The sequence below is a fragment of the Leptonychotes weddellii genome, chromosome 5 (assembly GCF_054177405.1).
Source record: "Leptonychotes weddellii isolate Sample4059 chromosome 5, ASM5417740v2, whole genome shotgun sequence".
Lineage (NCBI taxonomy): Eukaryota > Metazoa > Chordata > Mammalia > Carnivora > Phocidae > Leptonychotes > Leptonychotes weddellii.
Window position 1 is genome coordinate 153,786,768 of NC_138373.1, and position 27,744 is coordinate 153,814,511.

The 27,744-nt window shown below is 49.4% G+C and overlaps 4 protein-coding genes across 6 annotated transcripts in view; 3 read left to right on the forward strand and 1 right to left on the reverse strand.

Annotated features, from left to right (window-relative positions):
* Positions 1 to 995: 995 nt before the first annotated feature.
* On the forward strand, positions 996 to 5,858 carry PHETA2 (PH domain containing endocytic trafficking adaptor 2). 3 transcript variants are annotated; one of them, XM_081822552.1, is made up of 3 exons: positions 996 to 1,192; positions 2,738 to 2,818; positions 3,583 to 5,858. In XM_081822552.1, exon 3 carries the CDS (start codon positions 3,642 to 3,644, stop codon positions 4,422 to 4,424), a length of 783 nt encoding a protein of 260 aa, XP_081678678.1. In that variant the 5' UTR covers positions 996 to 1,192; positions 2,738 to 2,818; positions 3,583 to 3,641; the 3' UTR covers positions 4,425 to 5,858. The 3 variants fall into 3 exon arrangements, with proteins under 3 accessions (XP_081678678.1, XP_030882928.1, XP_030882929.1); XM_031027068.2 differs by having other exon boundaries at positions 997 to 1,192; positions 3,637 to 5,858; XM_031027069.2 differs by lacking the exon at positions 996 to 1,192 and adding an exon at positions 1,420 to 1,516 and having other exon boundaries at positions 3,637 to 5,858.
* A 656-nt stretch (positions 5,859 to 6,514) lies between these two features.
* SMDT1 (single-pass membrane protein with aspartate rich tail 1) lies at positions 6,515 to 10,651 on the forward strand. Its single transcript, XM_081822554.1, has 3 exons — positions 6,515 to 6,787; positions 8,334 to 8,474; positions 10,418 to 10,651. Exons 1-2 carry the CDS (start codon positions 6,602 to 6,604, stop codon positions 8,469 to 8,471), a joined length of 324 nt encoding a protein of 107 aa, XP_081678680.1. The 5' UTR covers positions 6,515 to 6,601; the 3' UTR covers positions 8,472 to 8,474; positions 10,418 to 10,651.
* A 1,248-nt stretch (positions 10,652 to 11,899) lies between these two features.
* NDUFA6 (NADH:ubiquinone oxidoreductase subunit A6) lies at positions 11,900 to 19,887 on the reverse strand. The gene is made up of 3 exons (XM_006732379.3): positions 19,708 to 19,887; positions 13,038 to 13,153; positions 11,900 to 12,107 (listed from the first exon to the last, which is right to left on the reverse strand). The coding sequence occupies exons 1-3, from the start codon at positions 19,844 to 19,846 to the stop codon at positions 11,976 to 11,978; spliced, it is 387 nt and encodes a 128-aa protein (XP_006732442.1). The 5' UTR covers positions 19,847 to 19,887; the 3' UTR covers positions 11,900 to 11,975.
* A 314-nt stretch (positions 19,888 to 20,201) lies between these two features.
* LOC115940618 (uncharacterized) overlaps positions 20,202 to 27,744 on the forward strand; it is a 23,890-nt gene continuing 16,347 nt past the window's right edge. The window contains exon 1 of the mRNA XM_031027070.2: positions 20,202 to 20,436. The gene's annotated coding sequence lies outside the window, so the exon portion shown is untranslated. The remainder of the gene's footprint in view (positions 20,437 to 27,744) is intronic.

The following is a 27,744-nucleotide window of genomic DNA, read 5'->3' on the forward strand; positions in this document are numbered from 1 at the left end:
CCCTGTGATGGCTGTTCATCCTAGTCTAGAGACTCACAGATTTACAAAGCCCCACCCACATATTCTGACCCCATCTCCTACCGCTCTCCCCCTCCTCCCTGCCTCCCTGCCACACGATCCTCCTTATAGTTCCTCAAACACACAACAGGTCTCTTCCCTCTGCCTGGTATGCTCTTCCTAGAGATTTTGGCATGACTGGTTCCCTTATTTCCTTACAGTATTTCTCAAAGGCCACCTTCTCAGTGAGGCCTACGCTGACCATCCTATTTGAAATTGCAACCTCGCTACTCTAGCAGTTCCCAAGCTCCCTGACCCTCCTATATTTTCCATACCACTTATTCCCTTCTAACACATTTATTACGGTTTCTATTATTAACTGAATAAAATTTAGTGGAAGAGACAGATAACAGGAAATAAAAGCATGAATATAGGGAAGTTTCTATAGTGGGTAGTGCTATGATGAAAATACAACGCAGGGACGTGATAGAGACTTGAAGGTAGGCTACTTTCCTTCGCCTGGTCAGGGACGGGACATTTGAGCTGAGACCTAATTGATGTGAAGGAGCCCTAAGACGTTAGAGCCGAGGGGTAGGGGCAAGAAGGAAGAACACTCTAGGCCGCAGGCAACTGGAAAGGCTAGAGCTCTGAGCTGGGAACCACCAAGTTCATGGGCAGATATTCCGACCTCACCGGCTGCCATGGGCCGTCGGAGCCCTAGCGTCCGGCGTGCGGTTGAGCACTCCTGCAAACTTCATTTACAGCCTACCAAACAGACCGACTCCAGGCAGAGCCTGGGGGCCGCGGGTGGGTGGCAGGCCGCTGGGAGTGGCGAAAGCAGAAAAGGATAACCCCCCAAAACAGAGATGCGAGAATTTCAGGGGCCGGGTGGAGTCGCCAGGAAGCTCGGCCGGGCCTCGCGGGCTGGATAGGAGCCCGCCCAGAGGAGGCGCCGGGCCGAAGCCGTCCCAGGCTTGGCTCTGTGGGAAAAGTGGGCCGGGCGGGATGAGGGGGCTGGAGAGGGGGAGAGAAGGACTCCGTGTTCTCCCGGCGGTGGGCTGGGCCCGAGGCCCGCGGACGGCCTGCGGTGGGGCCCTGGGTTCGAGGTCGCCCGCCGCTGACCAGCTCTGTCCGGGCCTCTCGGGCCTCAGTTTCCCTCCCGCGTGGATCCAGGGGCGGCTTCGCGGACCGCCCGGTGAGCCGCGGGAGCGGAGGGGAGGGGCGGGAGGGTAACTCGAGGCGCCCGGAAGGGGTCTCCCGGCGCCCGCGGCCACGTTCCGGCCCTGGCGGAGGCGCGGGGTCCGGAGCCGGGATCGCCCCGAGCCGCAGGCTCAGCCCATCCCGCGGGCCGCCCTCCTGGGCGTCGGCTCGCCCCGCGGCGCGGAGGTGAGCGCGGGCCCGGCGGGCTCTGGAAGAGGCGGCCCCGGGAAGGCGTGGCCCGCGGAGACGTGGCGGGGCGGCCCCACTGCGCGGACCCGGAGACTGAGGCGGCAGCCGCCGCTGTGCCCGGGGGCACCCGGTGAGGCGACCTTTGTTTTCGGGCGGTGGCGGGTCAGGGGCCCACGCCCCAGCCCGCCCAGCTCCCCTTACAAAAAGTATGTGCAGACACGCGGTGTACCGGCCCCCCGCGGGCTGTGCGGTCCGTGTCCCGCACCCCTGGGAGGGGTGGGGGCCGCGCCCGCCCCCAGGCTCGCGACCCGGGCGGGGGCACTGCTCCTTCGGGCCCGGAGCCCCTGTCCGCGCCCGGGTGCCGGGAAGACAGGGGTGAGGCCGACGCCAGGGCGGAACTCAGTGAGCCCCCCCGCCTCCCGCGACCAGCCACTGGCATGGCCCCGCCCCCGTGGGCCCCGGCGGGTTTCTCTCCATAGACCTTATCGTGACCGGTCCTTACGTTACTTCTTTCTTAATTTTCCCATTCATTTATTATTTATCTTTGTCTGCTCACAGTGTGTCTCCCCGCTGGAATGTAGGCTCCAGGAGGGACGGATTGCTTTGTCCATTGTTGTATTCTTGGTTATTTCAATACTTTCTGAGGTCCTCTTCCTGATGGGCTGGATATTGGAGGTTACACAGGCAGCCAAGCTGAGTCCCTCCCGAGAGGAGTCCTGCCCTAGACATTCGGGGGGCTGGGGAGAGTGCTGTCAACACAAAGGGCATCACTGTGGGGGGAAGGAAAGGAAAACAGACGTGAGGGGCTGCTGGTTGGGTCAGCTTGTGATCAGGAGCACCAGCGATCAGGGCAGGCCTCGCAGATTAAATGACTTTGGCCCACAAATAACCCGTGGGACGTGCTAAAAGGGAAAAGCAGTGGGACGCCTGGGTGGCTTAGTCGGTTAAGCAGCTGCCTTCAGCCAGGGTCATGATCCCAGGGCCCTGGGATCGAGTCCCACATGGGGCTCCTTGCTCAACAGGGAGCCTGCTTCTCCCTCTCTCTCCCTCTGCTTGTGCTCTGTCAAATAAATAAAAATCTTTAAAAAAAATAATAAAATAAAAGGGAAAAGCAGGAAGCTGAGGACACTTAACTCTGACCTTGCCTTTTGGGGCATCGGGAACTGAGCTCAGCAAAGTGATTGTCAGTTGCTCTTAAGGGCTTGGTCTGGGTGGGCGGGTGGGTAGGGAGATTATCAGGGTGTCAGGGGAGGCTTCCTGGAGGAGGAAGTGGTTTAACTGGGCCTCTAAAACTGAGTAGGAGTTCTCATCCTTTAAGATGCAGTGACGGGGTTTGACAATTGTTTTGCAGGTGCCCTAGGAACCACAAAGTCAAAGGGCTAAGCCGAGTGGTTGGACAAGAGGCCCTCGCCCTCTTGCTGTGAATCTGCTGGTAAGTGGGTCCCTGCCGAGACTCGCCCCCAGAAGGTGTGAGGGAATCAGAGCAGACCAAGCTCTGCTTCTCACTGGTCATGCAGTCTTGGGCAGTTCATCTTCGCTGCTCTGGGCCTCCGTTTTTCACGAATCAGGACAGTTGGATCAGGTGCCACTTATGATCCGTGGGGTATGCACATTCAGTGGTTGGGGTTGGTCCTACCCAGCCGTGCCCTGTGTTCGTACCACACTCTTGTTTGTTTAGCGATCCCCATCTAAGCGCCCCCAGTGGAGGAATGGGGCCGGCCTGCCCCACACTGCCTTCATCTGGCCCCGAAGGCTACAGATTCTTAACTAAAGGATAACTGTGCCATTAACGAAGAAGAGAGAGGCTGGCAGGGGCCCAGGACGGTCACAGAAACCTTGGAGGTTTGGCCTCAGGGTTGGAGCTAAGGGTCCCCTGGATTAAGGGATGGTTTAAGCACAATGATTTCTATGGGTTCGGGGTCCATTTCGGCTCAGCTGATGCTTTTTTCTTTGGATGTTAAAAAGCTGTATCAAACCCCTCCATTCCTTCTGGTCTGGGACAGTCACATTATCCTTCTCTCTGAGTCCTCTGCTGTCCAGTTTTTTGCATGCCCCTCACCCTTTGAGAGGAAAGGCAGGGACACCAACCCATTTCACAGATGAGGACACTGAGAGCTCGGGGCACAAAGCAAGTGAGTAGAGGCCTCAGGGCAGGGGCCCAGGTCTCCTCCAGAGCCAGCATTCTTTTCCCAACAGGGGCAGAGAGGCTGCTTTCTTCTCTGACCTGTGGCCACCCGTCTCCCCTCACAGTTCTTATGGGAGCCATGAAGCTGAACGAGAGGAGTGTGGCCCACTATGCACTAAGCGACTCCCCGGCCGACCATACGGGCTTTCTGCGCACTTGGGGCGGGCCAGGGGCTCCACCGACCCCCAGTGGCACTGGCCGAAGGTGCTGGTTTGTCCTCAAAGGCAACCTGCTCTTCTCCTTTGAGAGTCGTGAGAGCCGGGCCCCGCTGAGCCTGGTGGTGCTGGAGGGCTGCACAGTGGAGCTGGCCGAGGCTCCCGTGTCTGAGGAGTTCGCCTTCGCCATCCGCTTCGACGCCCCTGGTGTGCGCCCACACCTGCTCGCGGCCGATGGGCCCGCGGCGCAGGAGGCCTGGGTGAAGGCCCTGTCCAGGGCGAGCTTTGGCTACATGCGCCTGGTGGTGCGCGAGTTGGAGAGCCAACTGCGTGATGCCCGCCACAGCCTGGCCTTGCAGCGCCACTCATCCTGGAAGGCCACTGGTGGCCACTGTAAGCCCCAGGCTCCTGACCGCCGGTCTCCGGGCCTGGAAAACGGTCACTCCCCCTCCAAGGATTGCAGCCCCATGGACTTGGTTGAAGAAAGGTGCAGCAGGCCAGCAGGGCGGGGCTTGGCCGAGTGGCAGGGCCCTGCCAGCCACTTCCTGGGCAGGAGGCAGAGCCCCTCATGCCCTGAGACCTCCTACTTCTCTACCCTGCACAACTGGTATGGCGAGGAGATCATGGAGCTGAGGCAGAGGTGGCTGCAGAGGGTCTGGGGGAGCCAGCCAGAACGTGAGAAGCAGGATGGGCCCTGAGCCTCAGCCTTTCGGGTTCTGCCCTTATCTTGCTGGTCAGGACTCCAGGGCCAGTGCTTTTTCAGGAATTACAGGTTTATTCGGTTTAAAGTTGCTTTTTTTGAGAGGGTTCTTTCCTTCCTGCTTTTTAGACCTTCTCCAGGTTCCAGATCCACCCCCGTGGCCTGGAGGGGACTGAGGAATCATTCCTTCCAGCCCCTTTATTTCCGGAGGCCCAGAGAGGAGAGGGGGCTTGCTTAGCAGCCCCAGAGCCAGACCCAAGTCTCCCACCGCTGTGCTGGACTGCCCCTCGCTCAGGGGATACTAAGGAACGGGAGGAAGTGGGGACTATTACGTGGCCACAGACTGCCGTGCGTTTTTACCTACACACCAGACTACAAGCACAACTTCCTACACCGGGAGTCTTGTGTACATTTAAATACCAGTTGGCTGAAGTGTTGGCTCGAGGGACTGACATCATCCGAGAAAGTAGATTTATTGTCCCCGGGGGTTTCTGGGGCCCAGCTCTTCCTGAGTGGTGGGGCATAGGACCCCACTCTGCAGTTTGGGTGGGGCCCTTGGAGGGAGAGGGCCTTCAGCCAGCAGAGGGATTGATTCTGCTCAGAAAGTGTTGGGGCCTCCAGCTTCTCTCCTTCGCTGCCCTGTCTATAGATGGTGCTGGTCATTGCCCCAGGAGGGGCTGGTGGCAGAAATCCTTCCTGTATTCTGTCCTTAGAAGCTAGCTCCTGGAGCTGCCACTTGGGAAGCTAAAGGAGTTGGAAGGCAATGGGGCTCTTTGGGGAAGCCAGGTTGTTATTTTGGTTCTCAGTCACGGTCATTCTAGGAGCTTGGACACGGGATTCCCAGCACCGTGTGATAAACTCTTCTCTCCTAACTGTACTCCTCCCAACGAGCCGTTCCTGATCCTGAACCTGGCCTGGGAACTCATTCACCGTCCTGCTTGTCAGCCAGTGCTTATCTGCCAAGACCCTCTCATTGCTACTCTCAGCAGCAGTGGTGCCAAGTGTTTTCTTTATTGATCGTTTAGGGAGGCAAAGTGGCTGGATGGAGAGAGCCAGCAGCCAGACTAGCCTGAGCCCTGGGGATGTGGCAGCAGCGGCTGGATGGAAGATGCAGAGTCTGGTCCAGACATCCCCCCTCTGCCTGCACAAAATCTGCCCCTTCTTAGCCTCTCCAGCCCTTATTAGGACCTTGGGTACACTGCCCAGGGCCCCACTAGGTCTAGAAGCTTCGACTCAGCCTCCTAAGTCCAGGACGCCGAGAGGCCACCAGGGTCCGGCGCCCATTCCGGCGGGCTTGTTTCCCAGCCCCATGCACGAGCCCACAGCCCACTGCGCCTTGTTTTATACACAGATACTACAGGCTTTTGTTATCGTTTTTTTACGGTTACAATGTTTTTTTTATATGATTAAAACACTAAGTTTTTATTACTCACTTTGGTTCCTCGTTTATTTCAACAATCACTTGACCAATTTTGGCAAAAGCCCCCACCTCCCCCCTTCATTTGCCTATATATAACGCATACCTTGGCAAGAAATAAAATTACAAAATCATGGGGCGCCTGGGTGGCTCAGTCGTTAAGCGTCTGCCTTCGGCTCAGGTCATGATCCCGGGGTCCTGGGATCGAGCCCCGCATCGGGCTCCCTGCTCGGCGGGAGGCCTGCTTCTCCCTCTCCCGCTCCCCCTGCTTGTGTTCCCTCTCTCGGTGTGTCTCTCTCTGTCAAATAAATTTAAAAAAAATTACAAAATCATCCAGGTAGTACAACTAATAGCTCTGAAAATAAAAAAAGAAAAATACAACTGTTTGAGGGTCGATGAAAGTGACTTCTCTTTTCAACAATCACCGGCTCTGGCCAGCCCGGGCGCTCCAGGGTGAGGGAACAATGGCGGAAGTAAGAAGGCTCCACCGGGACCGCCCGCCTGACGACCCCGCCCGCTAGGCCCTGAACGAGGCGGCTACTGCGGCGTCGGCCCCCCCCGTGACGTCAGCACGTCATGCGGGTGACAAACGCCTCTTTCGCACCGCCACAGGAACTAGGCGCACTGCGCAAGTGTGCAGGCTGGGCCTCGCGTCTGATCCCAAAAGCCTCGCGAGGGTTGGGGCGGTGCGCTTCCTGAGGGCGTCCCAGGGGCCGGGTGGTGGGGTCCGGGTGCCGGGCTAGGGGCGGAGCTGGGAGATGGCGTCCGGAGCGGCTCGCCGGCTGGCTTTGGCATCCGTCCGATCCGGGGCTTTCCGGAACGGACCGAGCTTGAGGAAGGGTGGCGATGTCTCCGCCGGAGGGGGTGGCTCAGGTCGGAGCCTGGTACCGTCGAGGTCAGTCATCGTTACTCGCAGCGGCGCCATTTTGCCCAAACCGGTGAAAGTGAGTGTCTGCCTGGAGGCGGGGCGAAGGGGCCGCGGCCAATCATTATGGGGAGTGTGCGCGGGTCGACGCTGACTGATAGGAGCAAAGGCCAATCATACGACCGCCTTAGACCGGAAGACGGATCAAGGACAAAGTTAAGCAGTGATGCGCTGCTTATTTTGACAGGTGGGAGGAAATGGGTCAGATCCCGGTATTGAGTTGGGCGCACGGAGACAGAGGATGGGGGGTGAGAGCTGAGAAGGACTGCACTTTGCACTAGTTCATCGTGGGGAGCGTGGTGCCCTAGTTCTCCAGGCCACAAGACGGCTTTATGCGTCCAGTGTAGACAGATCACGTAACCACTCCGTTCTTGTCTACCTCACAGTTGATGGGATGGAATAATGAGTTGTGAAAGGGCTTTGTAAATAAAGGGTACGTGGGGCAGACCTTATATTTTTATGAGTTTTGACCTAGTACTTAATTCACGTGATTTGCAGTCCTGAGAGGTGGGCAGGGAATTACTACAATCACTGTTTCTACAAATGAGGAGCCGGGCCAAAGCAGTGAAGCCGTGAGGCTCCAAAGCTAGCAGCGAGTTAGGGTCTGGAATCCAGGTTTCTGGCTGGTACACCCCCCACCCCCAACCAGGTCCTATTTTTTTCCACCACTGAATGCCATCACATGCCCTGAGTACTCTTGGGTTTTTCTAAGTAAAATGGAAACAGCCCCTTACACCAAACAAGTTTGCTCTTTGACTCCAGGGTTGTGTGGGAGTTACAAAACAAAAGTTCTCTTAAAGCTAGTATGGCCAGTGCTGGCTCGCACAGACAAGTGAGTTCAGGATTGTTGTGTGGCAAGCAGCAAGGTCCATACTGGGGAAGAGCTGCCTTATAAAAAGGCATAGCTGGAAAAAAATTTTTTGAAACTCCGTAGGAAAATATGAGGGTATGTTGAAATTCTACTGAAACTGCCCCAGTCCATCTGCCATCTTTTATGGTAAAGACATGCGCTTTTTTTTTTAAGATTTATTTATTTATTTGAGAGAGCGAGAATGAGAGAGAGAGAGAGCACATGGGGGGGGAGGGTCAGAGGGAGAAGCAGACTCCCCGCCGAGCAGGGAGCCCGATGCGGGACTCGATCCCGGGACTCCAGGATCATGACCTGAGTTGAAGGCAGTCGCCTAACCAACTGAGCCACCCAGGCACCCAAGACATGCTCACTTTTCCAAAACATGGTTGTTTTTAAGATTTAACGTGGTGAAATTAAACTTCTCAGGCACTGGGGAATCTGTTAAAGAACTGTATGGAGTATCCTTCCACTGTACATGCATGCACATCTAATTTTTAGATGTCTAGAATGAATGCATTATACTTTTCTTTCTGGTAGCCACATTGATGGCCATAAAATAACCTTATCTCTTCTTTTTTCTTGCTCTGAATGTTTCCAAAATCAAGTAGTTGCGTATTACGGGTCTGGGGTCCACCGGAGTGCCCCTGAGGGGCCAAGCCTTCTGTGGTCCAGAGTTGGCTCTGGAGCTCACAGCCACCGCTCTGACCCTCTGCAGATGTCCTTCGGCCTTCTTCGTGTGTTCTCCATTGTGATCCCCTTTCTCTATGTCGGGACGCTCATTAGCAAGAACTTTGCCGCTCTACTTGAGGAGCATGACATTTTTGTTCCAGAGGATGACGACGACGATGACTAACAGGTAAGACTTCCCTTTCTCCTACGTGGACCAGGAACAGGAAGGGGGTGGGGCATCTAAACTCTGATGCAGTTTGCCCTGGTAGCAGTTTCTGGTCCCTTGAAACGGAAGTGTAGACCTTTAATAAGTTGACTCACTTGGCTGTTTTTATTTTGCCTTTGCTCTATGTTGATGAGAAAAACTATCTTACTGCCTTAAAAATTCACTGGGATGGGGCGCCTGGGTGGCTCAGTTGGTTAAGCGGCTGCCTTCAGCTCAGGTCATGATCCCAGGGTCCTGGAATCGAGCCCCGCATCGGGCTCCCTGGTCAGCAAAGAGCCTGCTTCTCCCTTTCCCTCTGCCTGCCGCTCTGCCTGCCGCTCTGCCTGCTTGTGCTGTCTCTCTGTCAAATAAATAAATTTTTCAAAACCTTTAAAAAAAAAAAAATTCACTGGGATGGGGCGCCTGGGGGGCTCAGTCAGTTAAGCATCTGCCTTCAGCTCAGGTCAGGATCTCAGGGTCGAGGTGGAGCCCCGGAGCCCCATGTCGGGCTCCCTGCTCAACAGGGAGTCTGCTTCTTCCTCTCCCTCTGCCCCTTCCCCCCTGCTCTTGCTCTTTCTCTCAAATAAATAAAATCTTAAAAAAAAAAAATTCAATGGGATCTCTTCCAACTGGGTTGATCCTAACCAGACTTTTTGTCTTTTATGTACCCTTATTCTCTCAACCCACAAGTTTTCTTAACAATTTAATGCCTTACACACCCGTCCCAAACAGCTTCATTCTCCACATTGAAATTTAGAAACTGCAGGTCTTCACCATGGTCAGCAAGGTCATCAAACTCTGTGCCTGTTCCATTCAGCTTTCTGGTGTTGGCTTCTGGTGTTCTAATACGTGCTGCTTGGCTGCCTTTCTGTTGTGGTTAAGGACAGTTCTGGCTCCGGAGTCTGACATTCAAGCTTGCCATGACCTGGTCACACTGGTTATTCCAGCCTCATCTTCCATATTCCCAACAGCACACCTATCCCCAATATCCACTATTTCTTGAATTACCCACATGCTTACCACTCCCAAGCAGTGGCTCTTCCTTCCAATTGGAAGGCTATTATTTCTCACTACCCCTTTTTTTTTTTTTATTCATTTGAGAGACAGACAGACAGACAGCACAAGCAGGGAGCCCTATGCGGGGCTTGATCCCAGGACCTGGAGATCATGACCTGAGCCGAAGGCAGGCGCTTAACCATCTGAGCCACCCAGGTGCCCCTGTTTCCCACTACTCTTACTTCCACCCATTCTTCACTGTCTTTGATGAAGTCTTCCCTCATTCCTCCATTTGAAAGTGACTGCTGTGCCCTCTGACTGACCAGTACCTCTTGTGACAGTATTATGTGCTTCAGCACACAGGCACACCCCCAAATTCTACTAGACTGGGAGTTTCTTGCTGGCAAGGAACATGGTTGTTTGTTTTTTTGTTTTTTTTTTTAAAGATTTTATTTATTTATTTGACAGAGAGAGAGAGAGCTAGAGAGGGAACACAAGCAGGGGGAGTGGGAGAGGGAGAAGCAGGCTCCCCGGTGAGCAGGGAGCCCGATGCGGGGCTCGATCCCAGGACCCTGGAATCATGACCTGAGCCGAAGGCAGGTGCTCAACGACTGAGCCACCCAGGCGCCCCCATGGTTGTTTGTTTTTAAGTAAGCTCTACACCCAACGTGGGGCTTGAAATCACGATCCCAAGACCAAGAGTTGCATGTTCACCAACTGAGCCAGCCAGGCGCCCCCCGGCAACATGTTTTTTATACCTTTGGGCCCCCAGTGCCTGGTCTCCGATGACTCTTCATTAAATGTGTGAATGAATAAGCAAACTGCTTTGCTCCTGCCTTGTTTGGTAGAACCTCTCTGGAATGCTCTTTCTGGTATGTGGATAGAGGGCTGCTCTGAGCCCAGTTCACTGCTGCTTTCCTTTCTTACAGGACACGGAGGAGGTACAGAAAGGAGACAGCCCTAACTTAATTATGATGGTGATGCTCACAGCCTCTCCTGCTTCCCTGTCAGAAGGGCCCAGGGAAAGCCCTCAGCCTCCCAACACCAGTGAAGCCTCCTGCACCATCTGTGACCATAGCCCAGATCCCCAGGCTCTGGGAGGTTCCCAGAAATGTGCTGTCCACTGAGCATAATCAGCTTATGAATAAACATGATAAACATCAGCTCTGTATGACTGCGTGGTGGCTGAAGTGTCTCAATAGGAGTGACCCCAGCTGCAGTTTCTTGTCCCTGCAGTCCTTTCTCTAGCAGCTGAATGGACAGGCCTTTGACTTACAGCCGAAGATTTCCAGGCCCCCCCTGGATCCACAAAGGCAGTTACAGGCACCTGGGACCTATTTCCATTATTTACAAAAGCCCAGCAGAAACTTTCCCCTCAGTAAAGATGCACAGGATAACTAAAGCCTCAAGCTTTTTTTGTGTTGAGGAACACTGGCGAGTTATCATATTACCAGTCATAAGCTGTGACTGTTTAAAACTCCAGGAGAAACATCGTTATTAGGATGAATCTGTCAACACTTGGGTTCCTTAGATGAAAAGATAGTAAAGGGGTTGGTGGTGCAGAAAAATCTGGGAACGCTCAGGGTGACTACCTACAGATCCTGAACCCCTCTCTCCAGCATTTAGACTGTCTGGGGAAAGAACCATCGAGAGCAGAGATGAGTTCTTCAACCTGTGTCAACATTTATTCCCCTGTCACTGGAGCTATAGCCCGGTTTGCACAAACAGTAGAAATATTTCTGTTCTGTGTGCACTAAACAACAGTGTTCCTAGCAGAGTACCTAACTGGGTAGGAAGTTACTTTCATTCAGGACGTGCCTGTTGCAGGTAGGCAGGCGAGGCCTCTTCAGAACCCAGGAGGAACGGCCCAGCTTGGCAGCTGTACTTCTGTGCATCCTAGCGTTGCTCTGATCTCTGACGGCAAGCCCTGGCGAATTCTGGATAATCTGTGCTGTGACACCAAGCAAATCCTGGGGGCTGTAGAAACACGGCTAAATTGGGGTGCCTGGGTGGCTCAGTCGGTGAAGCATCCAACTCTTGATTTCGGCTTAGGTTGTGATCTCAGAGTCGGGAGATCGAGCCCCGAGTGGGGCTCTGCGCTGGGCGTGCAGCCTGCTTAAGATTCTCTCTCTCCCTCTGACCCTCTCCCCACCCTCTCTCTCTCTCTCAACAAAGTCATCCAGCCCAATAGCCAGAACGATAGTTTCTGAGCAGATGGCCTCATCCTTCCGGTTTACTGACATGCAAGGCTCTGAGAAAAGAGAATCTAATTTACAGGAAACACCACACTTCAGGGAAGGGAAAGAACAGGTGGTGTGTATACTAAAGACCCCACTTGTTCAGGCAAAAAGTGAGACAGACTGCAGAAGAGGAACTTCCCATTGGCTCACCAGTGGAATTCTATTAGGAAGTGACCATCACATACTGAGTTTATTTGTGCTCTAAAATATTTATAAATATCAACATGCACCTTTTCCCTGAGTGAATTCACGGGTCATGGCCAACATAGAACTTGGACAGGAAATCCTTTGGCCTCGGTGCTTCTGTTTCATGGAAGAACCGCATGACGTGTGTCCGCTGCTTCCATACATTAATCGTTTCCTCCAGTTCCATCTTTCCCTGCACAAGTGAGGAGAGAGGTGTTCAGTCAGAGTGGCCGAGGGGAAGGAACACGACACTGAAGGCCAGGATTCTGTTCTCTGCTCTGGCACCAACTTACTGAGTCACCTGGGGCAAGTAACATCCTCTGTCAGTACCACAGTTTCTGCATCTGGAAAATGAGGTGGTTCGGCTAACTGATCTCTGCAGCCTTTCAAATACTCTTTAACTCTGTAGCTAACTGAGCCCAAGAGGAGAGACTTCCAGGTCAATAGGCCCCTGCCCCATGACTGCCTAACCTAACTGGCTTAACTTGGTTTCTGCTAAACATTCCTCCCGTGGTAAGTACTAGTCCAAGCTAAAGTTCGCACTGATGCTAATGTGACTGACCAGAGATAACACAGTCAGGCCTGGGATTTGACCCCATTTACACAGGACTCAGCTAACTAGCCTGCCTCTTCCAGCTGCAACCTGGTGAAGCAGTAACTTCTAGGAATGAGGTTCAAGAAGAATTTCAAACTTCCCTCCTGATGTCTTTTTTCAAAATACAAGCCCTGGGGCACTGCAGTGGCTCAGTCGGTTAAGTGTCTGCCTTTGGCTCAGGTCATGATCTCAGGATCCTGGGATCGAACCCCGTGTTGGGCTCTGTGCTCATAGGGAGTCTGCTTCTCCCTCTCCGTTGGCCCCTCTGCCCGCTCATGCGTGCGCACTCGCTCTCAAATAATAAAATCTTTAAAAAATAAATAAAAATAAAAATGCAAGCCCCGGTGGGTTTTGTTTTCTCTTTAACAATCTTATATTTAATCAGGTGATAACCTCTAAGTTCACGGGTTCTTTGAAACACTAAGCAAAAGTTACTGACCTAGTAGTTGCTTTTTAAACTTGGGAGACAAAATTGAGGAGCTCTGGACAAGTTGGCTGCTCTTAAGTCAGTCAGGGACGGTCAGTTACCTTAATGACCAAAAGATCCACCACCCTGGGGTCTGTGACGTGGGCATTCTTCATAAACATTTCTCGGACTTTATCCCGTCCTTGCTGCACGGTGATGTCTAGCTGGAACAAGTTCACTAAAGACATGATTCAGGGTAGAAATTACATGGTTAAAACCTGTTTTACAAAAGTTGAGTCAACTGATAGTCATTGAACACATACAGGTTGCCCATTCATTTCATTCAGCAAATATTACTAGCCTGACCCTAAGCTAGGTGCTTGAGGCTGTGGAGGAGTGAGACGTGGCGCCTGCTCTCAAGGAGCTTACAGTTTGAAGAGACAAGACCGCCGTATTCGAAGAAGAGTATAGCACAGTTTAAGAGTATGAACAACCTGGCTTCAAATCCCAGCTGTCACATCACCCATGTGATCCTGCGGACTTCTCTGTGCCGGGCTGTATTTGTTTCTGAGGGAAAGGAGGATGATAACAGCACATAACTCCAGAGCTGTTGGGAGGATTCCATGAGATGAGACAAGATGCTTAGAACAGTGCCAGCATGGAAAAAGCTCTCAAAAATGTGAGCATTATTATCATATAGAACAACTGGCAAAAGATGACGGGATTGAAGTTAACAAGCAATGACGTGGTGTAGGTGTGTGCAGCACACAAACTTAGGGCTGAGGGAGACTGCTGAGTGTGCAGGGAAGGCAGGCTTCAGTCCAGCCAGCGATTACGACCACGTCCGGTTACTCGGGGGAAGGAGGGAGCAGTCTACGATGTAACTCCTAGTCTCTCAAATTCCGATCCGAGGGGCAACCATCCACAAATGCAAACATAAAATCACAATATTCAGCAATCCCTGGCTAAGCAGATGCCTAAAAGAGTGGCACAGCCTTAGGGACCCAGGACTTCAGATGAGGCACATATATGTCCTTTGTAAATTAGGTTTTAGTCATTTGCATTCCTATCCTCTGGCAGTCAGCCTTCAGTGGACTTGCTGATGACAACGAGGGCATGAACAGGGCCTTGTGTGGTAGGCGGGATTAGGAAGACGGGGCACATTAGGTTGAGAGGACAGCATAAATAAGGCTCATAGGCTAGAATGAGCATGTGGCTGGGGAGACCTGTGTGATCATTTGGTGAGGACGCCCTGTGTTTTGGCCATTCTTGTGACATGTCCACTCTGATCTACAGAATTATCAGAACCAGTCTGAACACCATGAGAGCTATGGAGTGACTGAGTGAATCGACAATAAAGTTTGAATCTTTATCTATACTCAATTTAGTGACCAATAGAAAAATAAAGCTTCTGGGGCGCCTGGGTGGCTCAGTCGTTAAGCGTCTGCCTTCGGCTCAGGTCATGATTCCAGGTCCTGGGATCGAGCCCCGCATCGGGCTCCCTGCTCGGCGGGAAGCCTGCTTCTCCCTCTCCCACTCCCCCTGCTTGTATTCCCTCTCTCGCTCTGTCTCTGTCAAATAAATAAATAAAATCTTAAAAAAAAAAAAAATCACATCTCTAAAAAAAAAGAAAGAAAAATAAAGCTTCTGCTGAGGGAAATACCATAGAAAAATAAAGCTTCTGTTGAGGAAAATACCATGCTGTGCTGATCCCAGCAGGGAATAAGCAATAGCAGAAATCTAACAGGAGAAACCACAGCCCAGCTTTACAGGTAAGTGTTAACAGAGGACAGAAACTCACTCACACTGGAAAGAACTCAGGATCCAGTGGAATGCTGGAGCAGGCTCTCATGGAGCCTCTCTTCCCAAATCTGCCTTCACTCACTTCGGTAGCTTAAAATCAACCATGGTGGGAGTACCAGACCCCAGAAAATTGGTCAAAGCTGTAAATCTGGGTTCCCACCACAGTCCGTATCCTAGTAGGGATTTTATTTTTTATTTTAGAAAGAGAGAGAACAGGGGGAGGCGCAGAGGGAGAGGGGAAGCAGACTCCCCACTGAGTGGGAAGCCTTATACCAGGGCTTGATCCCACAACCCCGAGATCTTGACCTGAGCCGAAACCAAGAGTCAGACGCCAGGTGCCCCTCATAGTAGGAATTTTAGAAAAGAGCAAATAAAGGGACCATAAGACAAAGAGACACAAAAACAAGTGCAAACTAACAAGGATCCTGGAATTTAGAATCCTCCCATTTGGGGAGAGTGAGGCCTCCCACGCTGTGGGTACTTGCCTGAGGTCATACTATTGCCAGGGGCAAGTGTGGGCCTGGAATTCAGGTTGGTTATTTTTAATTTCCAATCTGGTGCTTTTTAAAAGAAATGAATATAAGGACTCTTCTCCTGCTATCAGTGCTTACCTTTCCTGCATTTTTGTATTAGATCCCTGCCCAACCTTGGGAGTTTAAAAAAAGCAAGGTCCCTCTATCTACTAGCGGAGCTGGTGTCCATTTGCTCCCATTCCTCACGATTTCCAGAACTGCACACCAGGGCACTGGGTGTGCGAGTCTCCTCCTCAGGAACATGTTCACAGGCGCAAATGCCAAGTTCTGCTTACAATGTCAGTTCATAGATTCCTGAGTGCCCATCCTCCCAGGTTAGGAGCCCTTCTTGTCTCTCGAGAGACAAATTCCATAGCTTTGTCCTCATCTCCCTCCTCCCACCCCAACCCTCTGAACATGCCCCTCCTCCAGTGAGAAGGGCTGTGGGAAAGGAAACAGCAACAGCCTAAGCTACCACCTGCTTTGGTTTAACTCAGTGGTTCTTAAGCCAGCTATGACTTTGCCCACCAGAACATCCGGCAGTGTCTGCAGGCATCTGGGGTTGTCACAACTAGGGAGAGAGTGCTACTGGCATCTAGTGGATAGAGGCCAGGGATGTTGTTAAACATCCTACAATGCACAGGACCGCCCCCACAATCATCCAGCACAAATGTGTTGAGAAACCCTGGTATAAATTAATTCCAACTGCTTTTTCTCAACTCCGTTTCTTGGCTTATTCTTTGAATTCTGAATATTTAAATTGCAATTTTGAAAAAATCTAAGAGGCTCAAAAGGAAGGTATCAAAGTGCCCCTCTTGGATGAAGGTGCCTTTCCCACAGGCTCTGTGTGTTTTTCCAAAATTACTGTCAAGGTTTTCCTGAGTCAGGAAGGCTCTGTCACAATAAGAGGGATGACACTGATATTCTCAGCTGTTTGCTCCCATTCATTTTGGGAGCATCCGTACCAGGCACTGGGAGATCCTGAGATGGGAAGGCGGCACGGTGTACTGGAGAAGAGCGTGGGGTCAGGGGTCAAACCAGCTGTAAGGTCCCCTCACCGTTATGAACTATGACCCTGACTAGGGTATAGCCTCCTCAGCCTGTTTCCTCAGCTAAAAAATAGGAAAGAAGAGAACCTCAGACCTAATTCCTTTACAGGAACATGGCAAAAATCGAGTGACAACATCTCGTAAACAGTAAAGCTACTATAAACGTTAAACATCTCAACCCTTACTCCCCATCCGGATATATGCCTGTCTTCCTGACTAGACCATAAAGCCCGAGGGCAGGGTTGTTTTATTCACTTTTCTATCTCTGGGCATCTCGTACCGGCCCTGTTGTACAAGAGATATACCCAGTGAAATGGAAATTAAAGGAATAGTTTCAACAGAAAATCCCGTTTTGTAACCAGCAAGCCTCATGTAATACTTTTTCAGCGGAGGGATTCGAAGGAAGGCAGTTCTGTCTCCGTGCCCCCACGCAAGGCAGCCACCATCCCGGCAAATGGCTGCCATACACGTGTAGCGTAACTGGGCCCCAGGAGATTCGGGGAAAACTAGAGCAGGAGCAAAGGGCCAGGTATGACAGTCGGATAGTCAGGGTCTGAAGTCTGGCTCCTCTCCTTACTAATGGTGTGAGGAGACACATTTATATGCCTCAGTTTTCTTATCTGTAAGACAAGGACACAATTAGAACCCATCCTCAAATAAGGCAATGTGAAGCATTTAGCATAGTGCTGGGCCGTATGTATGCAATTCAATAAATGTTAGTTATTAGGGGCGCCTGGGTGGCTCAGTCGTTGGGCATCTGCCTTCAGCTCAGGTCATGACCCCAGGGTCCTGGGATCGAGCCCCGCATTGGGCTCCCTGCTCCGCGGGAGGCCTGCTTCTCCCTCTCTCACTCCCCTTGCTTGTGTTCCCTCTCTCACTGTCTCTCTCTCTGTCAAATAAATAAAATCTTTAAAAATAAATAAATAAATAAATGTTAGTTATTAGAAATACTATTACTATTCCCAATTCTTGGTTTGGTTCCTCAGCTGGAGTCCCAGTGACAGACAGCATGACACCAGTGTAGACAGAGGCCTGAGCAACTGACCACCTACAGACAACCAGCTACAGACCACCAATCCTCCCCATAAGGGAGGTGCCACCCCTTTGACCCTCCCCACCTCCTCTCCTCCACCCCTTTCAGGACCCTTCTGTCTCTGGAATAATCTTCTCAAACAGTATTTGAGGGGAATTCCTGAGAGGGGATAGTTTAAAAACTTCTGGGTCCTGACTGTGGATAACTGGGTCTATCCTCAACTCAGCCACTGATTTTTTTTTTTTTAACCCTTCGCAAACCATTCTTCCTGCACCTGGGTCTTGTTCCCTACCTTCTACTCCTCTCTGCAACAAGAAAGGGTTCTGGGCACTCATAGCAGTATTCTGCTAGGCAAACGTTCTGTTTTTAAACATCTCCAATTGAATACACACCCCTCCCCTGCCCCAAACACACAAATGCAGACACTTGCTACTGTCACTTCCCTATACCTATTATCCACTTGTCCCCTAAAGGCATGTAAGTTTGCAGTCCCTGAACCAGCAGTTCACTTAAGTTTCTCCCTCCCTTGTATCTCGGGGTCTAAGTTCTGGTCATGAGCAACCTCTCAACAAGTCAGGTTCAGGATAGGGACACAGTGGAGCAGACAGTTCTCACACATCAAAAAAACTGGATTCTGCACGGATGCTCCTGCTATAAATAACAGTAATAATTAGGGGCACCTGGGTGGCTCAGTCGTTAAGCATCTGCCTTCAGCTCAGGTCATGATCCCGGGGTCCTAGGATCAAGCCCCGCATCGGGCTCCCTGCTCCGTGGGGAGCCTGCTTCTCCCTCTCCTGCTCCCCCTGCTTGTGTTCCTGCTCTTGCTATCTCTCTCTCTGTCAAATATATAAAACCTTAAAAAAAAATAAAGTAACAGTAATAATTAATAATAATCATCATAATAAAAACAACAGTAGCAGCCAACATTCAATGAGTACCTAATTAAGTGCCAGGGCTTACCCTCAGCACTTTAGAAATATTACCTATTTAATAAGGGCTACTCTCTGAAGAAGATACTATCATGATGCTCATTTTACAGATGAGGAAACTGAGGCATAGCAAGATAGAATAATTTGCTCAAGGTCACACAGCTAGTAAGGGGGCAAGGTCTGGAGGCAAGTCTCTGTAACTACCACATTCTATTGCTTCTCACACACAGGCAGGGAAGTGACAGCCCACAGCTATGGTGCTCTAGCTCACTTTTTAAAAACACCTTCCCTCTGGGCGCCTGGGTGGCTCAGTCGTTAAGCGTCTGCCTTCGGCTCAGGTCATGATCCCAGGGTCCTGGGATCAAGCCCCACATCGGGCTCCCTGCTCCGCGGGAAGCCTGCTTCTCCCTCTCCCACTCCCCCTGCTTGTGTTCCCTCTCTCGCTGTGTCTCTCTCTGTCAAATAAATAAATAAAATCTTTAAAAAAATAAATAAAAATAAAAACACCTTCCCTCTGAGACGCGCAGTGACAGTCCACATTAAAACACAATCAGTCAACAAAACAACAAAATATCGACAGCCCCTGACATTTGTACGGTCCTTGGCAGTTTAGGTGGGATTTCCCCCCAATCTTCCTCTCATCAGAGACGTTGGGCAGTGCCGAGGGGGAATGCCAAGATAAGAAAACAGAATCTCCGCATCCAGGGACCTTGTATTTCAATCCTTCCAGTGAATAGATTGGTTCTTGGACATCTAAGTGAAGGCAGGGGACAGCGAGTCAGTAGGGGGCAGGCCATTGGGGGGAGGGGATGAGTTCCTAAGAAATAGGAGAGACAGGTAGAGCTAGGGAGCAAGCTTGGGAAACTGGATGTGGGAGGAGGCCATCTCACCTGGACTGGAAAAAGGCACCACTGACTTAACTGGATGACCTTGGGAAAGTCACTTCCCTTCTCTGGTGGTCTGTTTTTCTGTGGGAGACGTGGGAAACAGATGACCGCTCAAGTCCTACAGCCACTTTGTTTATATAACCTAATGGGCACCTGTAAATACATTCAGGAACTCTACGGCTGACTTTGGGTTCCAGATCCATCAAGGGCTGGCTCCGGGCCTCGGGGGTATCACCCCGCCTCTAGGTGCCTCACATGCCTCACCTATAAAATGAGCACGTCATCCACAGCCCCTACTCTCCCTCCCACGGGTTCGTTAAGCATTGCGGGGGACAAAAGGGCCAACGCGCCCAGGGCTCCTAGGAGCTTGGTTCGGTTGCAGAGCACGGCTTGTTTGAGTCGGGCGCCGCCGCCGGGTCGGGTCCACCAATGCTCGGGTGACCCTCCTCCCCTGAAGCACCCGGAGTCGCCTGTGCCCAAGTCGGTGACCTCAGCTCGTCCCGGGAGAAATGGGAGGCCAGGACGGCTGCGACCTTGGGCGGCTGCATCCGGAACCCCGCGGGCGTCGCGGCCTCTCACCAGTGTTCGGCACCTCTCGATACCAGGCGCGGTACAACTCGCGCACCCTCCGCTTGGCTTCGTTCATGTCCCGACTAAAAATGGGCTTCACTGAAGTGGGAGCCGCAGCAGCAGCCCGCCGGAGGCCGCTAGCCGCCATCTTGCTAAACAAACCACCTTCCGCTAGGGCGGCCGAAGGACGAAAGTCTTTTGTCATTGGCTAAAAATGAAAGCCACGCCCCTAAGCGCCACGGGTAGGCGGGAGGATAGCTGTGGGGCTCTCTGAATGGCTGGGAGGCCTCCATCTCTGGGGGGAAATGGCCGCTGGGAGCTGCGCATGCCCAGGTGCGGAAACCCCGGCTCAGCCGTTGGTGGTCCTAACCGTGGCCCAACCGTGCCGCCAGGGGACGCTCGAGCGCCAGACTGGCCGCGGAGCAGCAGCCTGGAGTCCCCCAGCGTCCCGCCGGCCACCGGCTCGCCGCGCTCCTTTGGTTGCGCCGGTGGGCGCGCGGGCCTCGCAGAGCTTCGCGGGTCGCTTTCCCCGGGCGGGGGCCGCGGGTCCCCAGGAGCGGCGGAAGCCCCGCATGGCGCCTGGGCTTCCTTGGCGCTGGCCTGGCCCCTGTGTGATTTTTCTGCTGCAACATTTTTTTCTTTATTTCCCCAATACACCAACTCTTCGGAAACGCTGTGTAGCTGCCAAAGCGCTTTCCTGGCCGTTGGCTTCCTGGCGCTTCTCCACATCCCGGGGAGGTAGGTTCTATCATCAGCCCCGTTTTAGACAAGAACGTTTTCATCCTAACCTGTGGACCTCTGTGAAAAGCAGCCCAGAAATGTGGAGCTGCAAGGAGCCTTGCTTCGGCCATCCCGGGTATCCCCTCCGTTGCTGGCATTTTTCTACTGAGGTTGCCTCTGACCATCCCGGGCGGCCCGGAGCTGCTAAGGCAGAAATAACAGCTAACGCAGGGCAGGCCGCGCACTAGGCGCACTAGACCATTTTATCTGGTCTTTAATCTCATGGATCAGAGAGGTTCTGTTAGCACCCCAGGAGACAGGTGGTGTAGGGTCCAGGCATATGAACACATGCATCACAACACACCTGTGGGATAAGCACTATTAGACCCATTTTACAGATGAGAAAACTGAGACACAGAGAGACGAAGTTACTTGACAGGGTTGGCTTGAGACTCAGGTAGCTGGCCCTGGAGTCTGTGCTCTACCTCTCACAGCACCTACATCATCATATCTGTCTAATTCTAACCCCATACACGCTCCTGCCTCCTCCAGGAGTAACCACTATCATGAATTTAGTGCTTAACATTCCTTTTCATTGAAAAAAAAAAAATGGCCTCCAAAACAACCCACAAACTGGGAGAAAATATTTGCAAATCATATATTCCATAAAGTATTTGTATCTAGAATACATCAAAGACTCTTACAACTCAGTAATAAAAAGACAAATAGCCCGATTTAAAAACAAGCAAAGATGGAGCACCTGGCTGGCTCAGTAGGTAGAGCATCTGACTCTTGATCTCAGGGTCATGAGTCCAAGTCCCATGTTGGGCATGGAGCCTAGTTTAAAAAAAAAAAAAAAAGCAAAGGTGACAAACTCAATGGCAGGAACTCTGTCGTTGCTGGTGAGAATGAAGAATCAGACAGCCACTTTGGAAGTCAGTTTGGCAATTTCTTAACAGAACTAAACATGCTCTTCCCATATGATCCAGCAATCACTTTCCTCAGTCTTCACCCAAAGGAGTTGAAAACTTTTATTCACCCAAAAACCTGCACGCGGATATTTATAACAGCTTTATTCATATTTGCCAAAACTTGGAAGCAACCAAGATGTCCTTCAGGAGGTGAATGGATAAATAAACTTTTGTATATCCACACAATGGAATATTCTTTAGCATTAGAAAGATATGAGCTATCGGGCGCCTGGGTGGCTCAGTCGGTTAAGCGACTGCCTTCGGCTCAGGGCATGATCCTGGAGTCCCAGGATCGAGTCCCATGTCGGGCTCCCCGCTCGGCGGGGAGTCTGCTTCTCCCTCTGACCCTCTCCCCTCTCATGCTCTCTCTCACTCTCTCCCTCCAATAAATAAATAAAATCTTTTTTTCTTAAAGATTTTATTTATTTATTTGAGACAGAATGAGAGAGAGAGAGATCTGTTTAAGACTCTCCCTCTCTCTTCCCCTCTCCTCCCCCACTAAAATCAATCAATAAATCTTAAAAAAAAAAGACATGGAGGAAAGTTAAATGGATATTACTAAGTGAAAAAAGCCGATCTGAAAAGGCTGTATGCGGTATACTTCTAGTTCTATGGCATAACAGAAAAAGACAAAACTGTGGAGACAATAAAAAGATCATTGGTTGCTAGGGGCTGGGGGGAGGGAGCAAGGAATGAATAGACTGTGTGATACTGTAGTGGTTGATATCTGTTATTATACGTTTGTCCAAACCCATAGAGTGAACCCTGATGTAAACTGTGGGCTTTGGATGACAGTGGTGTGTCAATGGAGGTTCATCAGTTGTAACAAAGGCACCACTCTGGTAGGGGGATGTTGATAACAGGGGAGTCTGGGGTTGAGGGGTAAGGGTATATGGGAAATCATTGTACAATCCACTCAATTATGCCGTGAACCTAAAACTGTTCAAAAAAATAAAGTCTATTTTTTTTAATGGGCAAAGGATTTGAATAGCTGTTTCTCCAAAGAAGATATACAGTGACCAATAAATACATGAAAAGACACTCAACATGGTTAGTCATTAGGTAAATGCAAATCAAAACCATAACAAGAGGGGCACCTGGGTGGCTCAGTAGTTAAGCGTCTGCCTTGCTCCCTGCTCCGCGGGGAGCCTGCTTCTCCCTCTCCCACTACCCCCTGCTTTGTTCCCTCTCTCGCTATGTCTCTCTCTGTCAAAAATAAATAAAAAATCTTTAAAAAAAAAAAAACAAACCAGAACAAGATACTATTTCTCACCCACTGGAATCCTAGAATAAAAAGACAATAGTCAGTGTTGGTGAGGATGTGGGGAAATTGGAACTCTCATACATGGCTGGTGGGAATGTAAAATGATGCAGCCACTTCAGAAAACAGCCTGGCAGTTCCTTAAAAACTCCAGTCCTAGGTATCTACCCAGAAGAAATGAAAACATTTGTCCATATGCAAATGTTCATAGCAGCATTGTTCACAGTAACCAAAAAGTAGAAACAACAGCTTACCACTACCCCCCAAAAGTCCATCAACTGATGGATTAAAAAAAAAGGTGGTTAGAAATGTGGGATATACTCATCTAGAACTAATGATGTAATGTATGGGGATTAACATAAGAATAAAAAAAAAAAAAAAAGCTCTCTGGGCAGAAATAAACAATCAAGTCACAAAAAAAAAAAAAAAAGAAATGTGGGATATATCCATACAATGGAATACTCTTCAGCTATGATGAACCTTGAAAACATTATGCTAAATGAAAAAAGCTAGATGCAAAATACATATAGTATGATTTCATTTATACGAAGGGTTCAGAAAAGGCAAATCTACACAGATGAGTGGGTTAAGTGGGAATGCAGAGTGAATATAGCATGAGGTTTCTGGGTTTTTTATTTATTTAAATTCAATTAGCCAACATATAGTACATCATTAGTCTCAGATGTAGTGTTCAATAATTTATCATTTGCATTTCTGTTTAGGCAGAGGGAGATGCTCTGAAATTAGTTTGTGATGTAGTGTACAACTTGGTAAATAGACTAAAGTCCTTTGAATTGTACACTTAAAATGAGTGAAGGATAAATTTTATGTTATGTAAATTATATCTCAATCAAGCTATTGGGAAAAATGACCTCAGATGATTTTTCAAATGTGTGAAGTCCAGTGTATTTTAATAATGCCTTCTTGCTCTCTTTGCCTTAAAGAAAGAAAAAAAAAAAACCTGTTTGTCTTTGTTAAAAACAATGATTTTAGAAAATTGGGAAAGATTAGCACAGTACAGAAGATAAATATCCTCTAAAGAATTAGAAGCAACGTAGTATATAGTGAAAAGAATTTATTGTCAGTTCCTGATACCAGTTACAAGCTGTATGTCAAGTTATCTTTTCCCCATGAACTTTGGTTTCCACATCTGTAAAATGGGGATAATAGTGGCTACCACACAGGGTTGTGAGGATTAAAGGAGGTAATGTATGTAATGTGAAGTGCCTAGAAGATGTTTGGTGCACACAGATGTTTGTTAAGTGTCTACTAATCAGATTATGAGAATCCTGTTAACTTTCTTTAGCCTCAATCCGTATAACATATTACACAGACTAGATCCTAGTGATCAAGAGCCAGTGAAGGGTGGCAGTCTTGTGGGGGAGGGGGTGGAGTTTATCCAGGGTATTTTCTTGATCCTATGTTTGCATCTAAGACCCTATTTTTTACTTACATTGTACATTATGCCCCAAATTAAGAAAATGTCAGTATTCTGTAACAAAGAGTGTTACTTTATTGGGGGGAGGGTGTTAATATAGATGTGGGTTTAAAGGCTTGCCACTACCCCCAGCCCCTCTTGTCACTGTCCTTGGTACCCAGTGAATGTTACATTGAGTCGAATTGAAGCCGTCGACATTTATGAGACTTGTTCAGTTGATAGTGGAGTGAGAACTAGATCCCCAAATTTCTTATTCAGTGTTTTTCTTCCACTCCCTCCCTCTCTCACCCCACTTGGAGTCCCCCGATGGAGGCAAAACCAGGAACTGATTCATCAGGGTCCAGAAACACAGCCATACAGTGCCTCCTGCTTGGCCTTTTCTTTCTGGTCCCTATAAGGAAGGGAAAGCGGCTTTTATCATTTTCCCTGTGTTATACCACACATTTTAAAGTAAATTGTAGATTCATATGTATAAGAAATAAAACAGAAAGGTCAGGTGTGCCCTTTACTCAGCTTTTCCCAATGGTAGCATTTTGTAAAATAATAGTAACAATAGAACCACCAGAACATTGACATTGATACAATCAAGATACAGAACATTCCCATTACAAGGATCCCTCATGTTTCCCTTCCCCCAACCCCTTCTTGGTCCCCGATAAAGGGACTCCATTTTGTCATTTCAAGAATGTTATACTTTTGGAGTGCCTGGGTGGCTCAGTCGTTAAGCGTCTGCCTTCGGCTCGGGTCATGATCTCAGGGTCCTGGGATCGAGTTCCGCATCGGGCTCCCTGCTCAGCGGGAAGCCTGCTTCTCCCTCTCCCCCTCCCCCTGCTTGTGTTCCCTCTCTCGCTGTGTCTCTCTCTGTCAAATAAATAAATAAAATCTTAAAAAAAAAAAAAAAAAGAAACTACTGAATTATCTTCCAGAGTGACTGAACTATTTTACACTCCCATTAGCAATGTACAAGTGGTCCAGTCCTCCATATCCTGTTCTGCGTTGCTGCAGTAACTTTTGTATTTTAGCCACTCTGACAGATGTGTGTAGGGATACCTCATTGTTTTAATTTGCATTCTCCTTATGGGTAGTGATGTTGAACATCCTTTTAAATGCTTATTTCCCATCTTATATTCTCTCTACTGAAATGTTTTTTTCACGTCTTTTGTTCATTTTCTAATTAGATTGTTTGTTTACCTGGTGAATTCTAAGAGTTCTTTATATGGTCTAGATAGTAGTCCTTTGTCAGATATGTGGTTTGCCAATATTTCCTCCCACTCTGTAGCTTGTCTTTTCATCTTTTCGACAGGGTCTTTCCCAGAGCAAAGATGTTTAATTTTGATGAAAGCCAACTTATCAACTTTTTCCTTTTTACGGATTGTGCTTTTGGTGTCAAATCAAAGAACACTTCGCCAAGCCCTAGGTTCAGAAGATTTTCTATGATTTTTTTTCCTCCAAAGCTTTATGTTTTACACTTAAGTACATGATGCATTTTGAATTAATTTTTGTATAAGGTGTTAGATTTAGATAAAGATTCTTTTTTTTTTTTTTTGCCTGTGGATGTCCAGTTACTCCAGAACCATTTGTTGAAAAGCCAGTTTTTCTCCACTGAATTGCTTTTGCACCTTTATCAAAAGTCAGTTGAGGGGCGCCTAGGTGGCTGTCAGTTAAACATCCGCCTTCAGCTCAAGTCAGGATCCCAGGGTCCTGGAATCGAGCCCCACTTTGGGCTCCATGCTCAATGGGGAGTCTGCTTCTCGCTCATCCTCTCCCTCTGCCCCTCTACCCCCACTCATGTTCTCTCTCTGTCTCAAATAAATAAAATAAAAAGATTTTTAAGATTTTATTTATTTATTTGACAGAGAGAGAGAGCACAAGCAGGGGGAGGGGCAGGCAGGCAGAGGGAGAGGGAGAAGCAGCCTCCCCACTGAACAGGGACCCTGACATGGGGTTTGATCCCAGGACCCTGGGATCCTGACCTGAGCTGAAGGCAGACGCTCTCAACCGACTGAGACACCCAGGCACACTTCCTTATCTAATGTTTCTTTGCTGAGACTTTTTTATTTTGTTTCAGGCATGTTCATAAATGCTTGTTGAAGCATGTTTATGATGGCTGCTTTAAAATCTTTGCAAATAATTCTGCCTTTGTCATCTTGCTGTTGGCATCTAGTGATTGGGTTTTTTGTTGTTGTTCAGTTTAAGCTGTTTCTTGTTTTGGATATGATGAGGGATATTTTAATTGAAACCTGGACATTTTGGGTATTATGTTATGAGATCCTGGAGCTTATTTAATTTTTTTTTTTTTTAATGGTAGCTTCCTTTGACACCACTCCAGCAGGGGAAATGGAGAAGCTTCCTTGTTACTACAAGTCGGGGAAGAAGTCCAGGTTCCCCACTCGGCCTTAGTTGGCACTAAGGAGGGCCTCATAGTAATTAGCAGGAGAGGTAGTTCTGGCTGCCTACAGATCTTCCTCTTACACCTCTCAGGTCGGTAAGGGTCGAGTGCTCATTACTGCTCCTCCCCTGTGGCTTCCACAGACACCATGCGAGGGAGGTTGCTTTTTACCCATGGTCAAAGGTGAAAGTCCCGCCTCTCTGCTAGGTCTCCTCTGACAGTACTCAGTAGGAAGGGGGAGATACACCAGGTGTGGTACATCTGAGCCCAGGGCCCCATGTGACTGCATACGTTACGTGCCTATGAAGCTGGCTCTGAAAATAACCTTATCACTTTAGGTTGCCACCTAGAGAGGGAGATCTCACAAAGCATGGGCCAAAATCAGAGTCCTCAGGAGCGGAGAATAGGGGGCAGGAATCTGGATTTCGGGCCCTTACCCTCTGTGTGACCATGGCCTGCATTTCCCCAGACATTTCCTGAGTGGTGTTTGCGGCCAGCCATTGAGCCAAATACAGAGGACATAGAGGAGATGGAGACATAGTCCTTGCCCTCGTAAGCCTTGGCACTGCACAAACTCCTGGAATCTGGTAAAATTCTGGGCGGCGGTGAGTGGTAACAATAACTCTGGAATGACTTAGGATTCATTTCCCGCCAACCTGAGTTGAGGGCTCGGAGATTAAAATGATATAACAATATATAACAACAAAGAAGTGTGCAATTTCACTGCTTCTTGCACATTTGAATTTGTGGGCTGAAATTTTGGAGAGGTTGTGTATTCATGGCTCCTACCATACCCATCTTACTTTTTTCACTAAATGTCTCCAAGATCATTCTCTCAGTTTCTCTAGATCTGATTCATGTCAGTTCTGGAAAGAATTTGTAATGTGGATATATCCTATTTCATATTTCAGCTGTTCCCCTATTCATAGATCTAGTGGTTTCCAACTCTGTGCTATTAAAACCAAGGGACATCTTCATTCATGCCTCATTTAAGCCTACCTGAGTAGGGTTTTCTCTGGAACAGATAACTAGAAGTAGAATTGCCGAGGCAAAAGGTATGTGCATCTTACATAGGTGTTGCCAAGTGCCCTCTCCTCAGTGATTGAAAGTACTGGTTCCTTGCACCCACTTCAACATTTAATATTATCAGTTTTACAGTTTTGCCAACTTGAGGGGAGAAAATAATAGCTCTCTCTTTTTTTGTAATTTTCATGATTATTAATGAAATTGAGCTGCTTGTCATGTGGCCACTTTTATTTCTTCGTAT